The 7,663-nt window shown below is 35.0% G+C and overlaps 1 protein-coding gene across 3 annotated transcripts in view; it reads right to left on the reverse strand.

The window, feature by feature from the left end:
- LOC109847171 overlaps positions 1 to 6,867 on the reverse strand; it is a 21,701-nt gene extending 14,834 nt beyond the window's left edge. The window contains exons 1-7 of one of the 3 annotated variants that reach the window (XM_020416414.1): positions 6,663 to 6,867; positions 5,451 to 5,535; positions 4,988 to 5,039; positions 4,779 to 4,854; positions 4,601 to 4,683; positions 3,826 to 3,922; positions 3,656 to 3,701 (exon numbers count right to left, since the gene is read on the reverse strand). In XM_020416414.1, the coding sequence (XP_020272003.1) occupies positions 3,656 to 3,701; positions 3,826 to 3,922; positions 4,601 to 4,683; positions 4,779 to 4,854; positions 4,988 to 5,039; positions 5,451 to 5,535; positions 6,663 to 6,711 (488 nt within the window). In that variant the 5' untranslated portion in view covers positions 6,712 to 6,867. Of the gene's footprint in view, positions 1 to 3,655; positions 3,702 to 3,825; positions 3,923 to 4,600; positions 4,684 to 4,778; positions 4,872 to 4,983; positions 5,040 to 5,450; positions 5,536 to 6,662 lie in introns of all 3 variants that reach the window. The other 2 variants (XM_020416413.1, XM_020416415.1) reach the window with 2 other exon arrangements.

Genomic DNA, 7,663 nt, shown 5'->3' on the forward strand with positions numbered 1-7,663 from the left:
AAACGACCCATTAACTATATAGTTTTAAACTTGTGTATGGACTGAAACGAATCCGACCCGTATCTCATTGTTTCAAAAGAAGGATGTGAAGTGTAAACTCTACGTCCAGGAAGTCTTTGACAAGTGTTTTAAATTAACACATATATCGTATAATTGAGTACATGTTGTAATAAATGCATGCATATATTCAAGAAGTGTCCATGAAGTTTGGGTACGGGAAAGTGTCGGGTACGTGTCCGGTACAGGTACAGCTTCATTATAGAAGTACCCGGATAACATAGTCAATGAACGTTGAAAACCGATATTGTGAGGTGTAAGCGTTTTTAGGATGAGCGTCGAAAACCCAGTTGTGGTGATAGTGGATTTCTCCCCGGGAGTAGGAAGCGGAGACGTAGGTCGGAAGGACCAAACTCTGTGATCATTTTTATGTGTTTGAGTTTGTCTTGGCGTTATTATTTGTGTTTATCATTTGTCTCATTCTATATCGTCATTGTGTATTGCTTATTGTTTATAGGAAAAATACTTCCAGCCTCCAAAACCTAAGAAAACGTGCTCCCCCCCAAAACTTTGTCAATTGGTGCTTAAAGATTTTGTTCTTTGAGCCCTCAAAAAACACAAAACCCAAGAGATTAAAATATGTGAAGACCATAATACCCTTCTCCCTCTCTTTTTATCATGATGTTATTGAGATGATAGTTAAAATGACTGATGAGGATTGTTATTTTATTATTTTCTTTTTTTATTATTTTTGTTGTTGATGAGTGGAACTAATTATTTGTATTGGGAGATTGTTAAAGTTACGGGTTAATTGTTAAGGTTACGAGTTAATTGTTAATGTTACGGGACAATTGTTAAGGTCAAGGTTGCTGATAGCGGATCGCGACGCGTCGCGACGAGGTACCGCTAAGGCTATATCGGGCTATTGCGGCGAAATCGCGGCAAATAGCGCACAGTCAAATAGCGGTCAAATTTAAATATATTTAAATATCCTAAATAATAAGAAAATTCATAAAAAATCTAAAAATTCAATTAGTTGTAAATTTCTTGTATTATCAATAGATAATAATTAATAAGCTTGTTGTATGAATGAAACTATGAAGAAATTCAAGAAATATAGCATCATAATATGTGTGATAGCGGGTTTAGCCGCTTTTAACAACAAAAATCCGCTTTTAACCGCGAAAATCCGTTTTTAACCGCGAAAACCCGCTTTTAACCCGCTAAAATCCGCTTTTACGCGCTATTCGAATGAATAGCGGATTTTCCCGCTTAAGCCAGCCGCGAAACCCCTACGCGTAGCGCTGAAGGGCCGCGACCGCTATTCGCGCCGCTATAGCCCCGCTATAGCCCCGCTATTGGCCGCTATTTACAACACTGGTTAAGGTTATGGATCCCTTCTCTCTCTTTATCATGATGTTATTGATAGTTGAAATGATTGATGATGATTGTTATTTTATTATTTTCGTTTTTATTATTTTCGTTGTTGATGAGGAGAACTAATTGTTTTTATTTGTATTGGGAGATTGTTAAAATTACGGGTTAATTATTAAGGTTACGGGTTAATTGTTAATGTTACGGGTGAATTGTTAAGATTATGGATCAGTTGTTAAGGTTACGGATCAGTTGTTAAGCTTACGGGTTGGTTGTTAAGGTTATACGGGTTGGTTGTTAAGGTTACGCGTTGGTTGTTAAGGTTACGGGTTGGTTATTAAGGTTATATGTGTTGGTTGTTAAGGTTACAGGTAACGCTTAACATTAACAGCCAACTCGTAATCTGAACAAGCAACTCGTAACCTTAACAACCAACCCGTATAACCTTAACAAACAACGCTTAACCTTAACAACTAACGCGTAACCTTAACAGTAACCTGTAACCTTAACAACCAACACGTATAACTTTAACAACCAAATGATTTCATGAATACTTACAATTTATTCTAAATGAAGAGTTGAAATGAAAATAATTTGTTGTTTAATATTAGTTAGCCATACCAAACTTAACAAAAAGTTTACATAACTTGGTTCACGACATTTACTAGCTGATGAGTGACTTGTCTGCTTCTGATCAAAGACTCGTTGACAGTGGCCACGTCGACACAAGGATGTCATCGAGAGCGGTGTGAGCGGAAGTGTGCTGGACCCACTCGTTCATGGATACACAAGTGTCAGCAACCACACTGTAACAAAAGATTATTTGAGTTTGGTATGGCTAACTAATATTAGACAACAAATTATTTTCATTTCACTCTTCATTTAGAATAAATTGTAAGCATTCATGAAATCATTTGGTTGTTAAGGTTATACGTGTTGGTTGTTAAGGTTACGGGTTGCTGTTAAGATTACGTGTTGGTAGTTAAGATTAAGCGTTGTTTGTTAAGATTATACGCGTTGGTTGTTAAGATTACGAGTTGCTTGTTAAGGTTACGTGTTGGCTGTTAATGTTAAGTGTTACCCGTAACCTTAACAACCAACACGTATAATCTTAATAACCAACCCGTAACCTTAATAACCAACGCGTAACCTTAACAACCAACGCGTATAACCTTAACAACCGAACCGTAACCTTAACCACCGATCCGTAATCTTAACAACTGATAACCTTAACAATTAACTCGTAACCTTAGCAATTAACCCGTAACCTTAACAATCTCCCAATACAAACAAAAAACAATTAGTTCTCCTCATCAACAACGAAAATAATAAAAAAACAAAAATAATAAAATAACTATCGTAATCTTAACAACTGAGCCGTAACATTAGCAATTAACCCGTAACCTTAACAATCTCCCAATACAAACAAAAATAATTAGTTCCCCTCATCAACAACAAAAATAATAAAAAACAAAAATAATAAAATAACTATCTCCATCAATCATTTCAACTATCAGTAACATCATGATAGAGAGAGAGAAGGGATCATAACCTTAACAATTGTCCCGTAACATTAACAATTAACTCGTAACATTAATAATTAATCCGTAACTTTAACAATCTCCCAATACAAAAAACAGTTAGTTCCACTCATCAACAACGAAAATAATAAAATAACAATCCTCATCAATCATTTCAACTATCATCTCAGTAACATCATGATAAAAAAAGAAAGGGAAAAGAGTATTATGGTCTTCACATATTTTAATCTCTTGGGTTTTGTGTTTTTGGGGCTCAGAGAACAAAATCTTTATTTTTGGGGATAAAGCACCCGTTGACAAAGTCTGGGGGGAGAACGTTTTTTTGGATTTGGGGGGCTGGAAGCATTTTTCCCTTGTTTATATTGCCCTATCAAATTTGCATCTTGTTTATTTCACCCTTGTTTATATTGCTTATCCTTGCATATATATCTCGTTGCATATCATTTTTGCTAGGATATTTGTTAATTAGTTTTAAATTGGTGTTAATATCAGATTAGATTAGCATTCACCCTATTACCCCCCCCCCCTCTAGGGTACTTTCAATAATTGGATTAGATTAGCATTCCCCCTATTCCCCCCCCCCCCTCTAGGGTACTTTCAATAACTATATCAGAAAAGAAGCTCATATTATAAAAAAATAACTGGTAACAAGATTCTCTATTAATAAATTTCACTGATCAGAAAGGTGCACAAGCCTAATTCAAATGACCAGTATCGAAGCAATTCTGTAGTTAAGGAAAAACCTGTACATATGTTCAACAAAATCATCAATGAGAATTGGCCAAGCACCTGCAGGAACAAAAGAAGTCAGTTGTCAGCTCCTCAAGAATAAAGCTAAATTGTAGAAAACAATAGGATATGAGGAACAAAAATGTTCTTCATGTCTAAGATCACAGCACAATATCTTATTTACCTTTCGGATCATATCCTTCAAGATCTTCATTTACACTTCGACTAAAAGCCAGGAGTTGCTGCCATGTGTCCTCAGATATATTATGCTTTTGGTGTTTCTAATTTAGACAGGAAAAGAGAGGAAAAGAACAATCCATTATTAGGAGAATAACATTAGGAAAAAAAACAAAGCTAATAACACGTAATGGGTGGTTCCATATACAGCAGGAGCAACACTTCGATAGTAAAGGACAGGCATTGCTGTATGAGATACAAAAACCGTATTGAATATTGTGTTACATTGCCCATGGAGAGCAGAAATGAGATTAATAATTTTTACAAAGTAGCAATCTAGGGAATAAATTTACTCAACAAGATCTTATGCCTTGGATAATGCTTTCATGCACCTAGTACCACACACATGCACCCACACACAAAAAACACAATATTTATTAGCTAAAATATTCTTTTCTTTGTCTTCTTGTGTGCAAAGCACATGAACAATGGGAAAGAATGAATTCCCAGATAAGGAAGTCCAATAATATACAGTAACAGTGTCCACAATATCTAAACAAATACAAGCAAACATGGTTGGTGCTGAAAGCAACGACCTATAATATGTGGGATAATTAAAGATAAGTTAAAAACTTGGTTTAAGCCTTAAAAAAGATGGGTCTTCTGACAGTTCTATAGAGGCTACAAAAGAGAATATGACAGGCTAAGAAAAACCATCATTCAAAACCCAAACAGATGACATTCTACAATGTTCAAATTCGAAAAGACCAATTTATTCATACCTCAACAAAATTACACCATTGGTTAAGCAACCGAAATCTTCCGGTCAAAACTAGTCTCCATGCAGAAATGGCCTTGCTTACAGCTGAAAGTAGTTTGAGATTACACCAATACGTGTCAGGGTTGTAGAGACAATAGGTAATGAGTAATGGCTGAAAGAAACTGAGTGAAGCATCTTACTGATGTTCTTTTGCCCATTTTCACGACACACAAAGAACACGAAATCATAAAAGCAATTAAATTGACGAGAATCTACCTGCAAAATGATAATTGCTACAAAGAATTACTTCTCAGGCACAAGAGTAAGGATTTAAAAAGTAGCCAAATTACTGACGAGTAAAGTAGGACAGATATCAGAAACAAGAGTTACATAGAAAATTAATACCCACAGACAAACGCAGGCATGACATGAGTTTGGAAAGATCATCAAAAATAGCATCCCTGAAAAAAAAATTGATAGTCAGCAGAAGATGTTTGGAATATATGGAACCTAACGTGACAGCCTACATATTGCATAAGCTCATTCTATGTTCCTGACATCAAATAAATATCCAAGTAGAAGTTTCTAATAACTTAACCGATAACCCAAGTGATACACGCGTCTCTATGAAAGCATAAAGTGTGCTTCTCCACACAGAGCATATACTTGTGATTCATACTGTTGTAAAAACCATCTAAGCTTCATGAAATCAATCATAGCATAGTTTCTATGAGCGCATGTATTTGCATGACCAAACACCCGTGCATGTTACTTTTACAGCTTGAATCAAGCAGAAAAAATAAATAAAAAGAGAAGATTTCCACAATGTCTATTGTAGTAGTAAAGATATAATATTAGGAAAAATATCTTACCGCATATTTCCTCGAGATTCCAATGATCTTGATAGCATGTTCAACAGATCCTTTGAGCTTGTATGGTCACTTCTGGAAGCGATATCTACATGTATTGACACGAAAATTACCTCCAATAATATATGTCAATACAAAATAATCTGAAATGAAGTATCTAGACAAGTCATGGCACAAATATATATCTGCATAAGAATGATAGCATGTTTCAATATGCTAGCGCAGATGTTACTTACGTTAATGATGTTGATGCTCACTACTCCAGAGTTACTTTTCTTAATTTGACTTGACCAAACATTGAGCCTTTTACTCGAATTATTTGCACTCTATGAGATTTTTCTATCAGCCTCAAAACTTCAAGTAAAAATTTTTGATCTTAGAGTTAATTGGAATTGTAGTCATGTTAGCCAATTAATCTTTTTATTTTCTTAAAGCTTCTTTTGAAGATAATAAAAAATGAATGAAAGCTTTCATCATAATTTTTAACTTAACATGTCTTTTAAGCATATACCCAAATATAATACACATAGTCAACGAACGACCAAAGTACACTGTGTCTGAAGTAATATATAATATTTTCATTGTAGACTACCCACGTAGAATGTCCTGTCTCCACTATGTGCTGCAAAGCAGGGCGAAGCATGAAGCTGGAAACAATGTCCCTAGACACACACGCGACGGTTGAAACAGATAACCTGTTCTTTCAAAGTATCAAACCTGTTCTTTCAAAATATCATTACATTTAATAATAATTAATAGATAATTCTATTACCACTTAAACCAAGATTCTACTGGCAAGAATAAAATTTCCCGCTATGCACTTAACATGAGGTGTCCTTTATACATCTAAATTGTAAATTTTATGGTTATTTTTTGTTGGCATACTCAAATTTCTCAGTTTCAGTCCTTAGTAATTACGCAGTTTGAATGGTCTGCTAGTTTGAATTGTAATAAAATATTGGTTCCTCCTAAGATGGGACAGTAGCATATTTTCACCTTAACCAACTTGACAAACTCAAAACTTCGATTTTTATCATCTTTACCCATCAATAAAGCATGAACTGAGCACAAAAAACACAATCTTGATACCAAAAGCAGACAGAAGCTAAGTTCTTTCTTCAAAATCCCAACTTGCTTCTCATAAATATTTGAAAAACAAGCTAGATAATGGAAATTAAAAGATTGATAAAATCCAAAAGGAAACGAGGCAGTTACCGCAGAATCTAGCGTAGATCTCGAAGAAATCGAAGTGATCGGAGGCCATAGACTGGATATAAATAGGATCTAGGGTTTATTCAAAGGGTTTTTCGATCTGCACGAGAGAGAAACCCTAGATCAAATAATTATTAATGTTTTCTGTGAGTTTTCTTCTTCTTCTTTTTTTTTTGGGACAGCAAGAGGAAGAAAGAGATGTCTTCTGGTGACGATAGGGGGCTGCTGCTTCTCACGTGCCGATTACTTATAGTGAAGTTTTGAACAAAAAATGCCCATATAATTTAGGGCTTTAGGGCTAAACTACCAGGTAGGTATTTAAAAAAACTAATTTTACAGCTATAATATTTAAGATATCTTCGATGATAATTGGGTATTAAAAGTTGGTTTCCGTTACCATATAACTCTAAAATTTAGCCAGAGCTAACTTTTCTGACGGGAAAATTTCTTCTCGCCTCCTAATCTACAATTTTGTTGTAAATGGGGGATCTTATTTAGAGAAACCGAGTTGATTTGTATGTATTCTTCCCAAATTCAAATCCTAATCATCCTCCTCTCCCCTTCTTCTTCCTCATACAGGCAACCCATCATAACTAACACATTCGATTCCTGCCCACTCGCCAAAGCAAGCTCTAATGCCAGAGTCATTCTAGCTTCTTGAAACCCCTCTTGGATTTGAAATTGAGTACTTAAAATCCTGCAATCCTTGATAATCTTGTTGAGTTATTATAATTCCATCATCAGTTGAGCTAAAGATTGGCCAAGAAGAGATACGAAGATTAAAATTTTTGGGTTGCTTGCGTATTTTGATTAGGATTTGAATTTGGGAAGAAAAAGATAATGAAGGGTATAAAATACAACGATTTTAAGATGTCGGGGGTTGGAAGAAATTTTCCCGCCGAAAAAATTCGCTCCGGCCAAATTTTAGAGTAACCAACTTTTAAAATCGTCATCAGAGAGATTCTAAATATCAGAGCGGTAAAATGAGTATTTTTTAAATACTC

This window comes from Asparagus officinalis, chromosome 7, assembly GCF_001876935.1.
Source record: "Asparagus officinalis chromosome 7, Aspof.V1, whole genome shotgun sequence".
In the NCBI taxonomy this organism is placed as follows: domain Eukaryota; kingdom Viridiplantae; phylum Streptophyta; class Magnoliopsida; order Asparagales; family Asparagaceae; genus Asparagus; species Asparagus officinalis.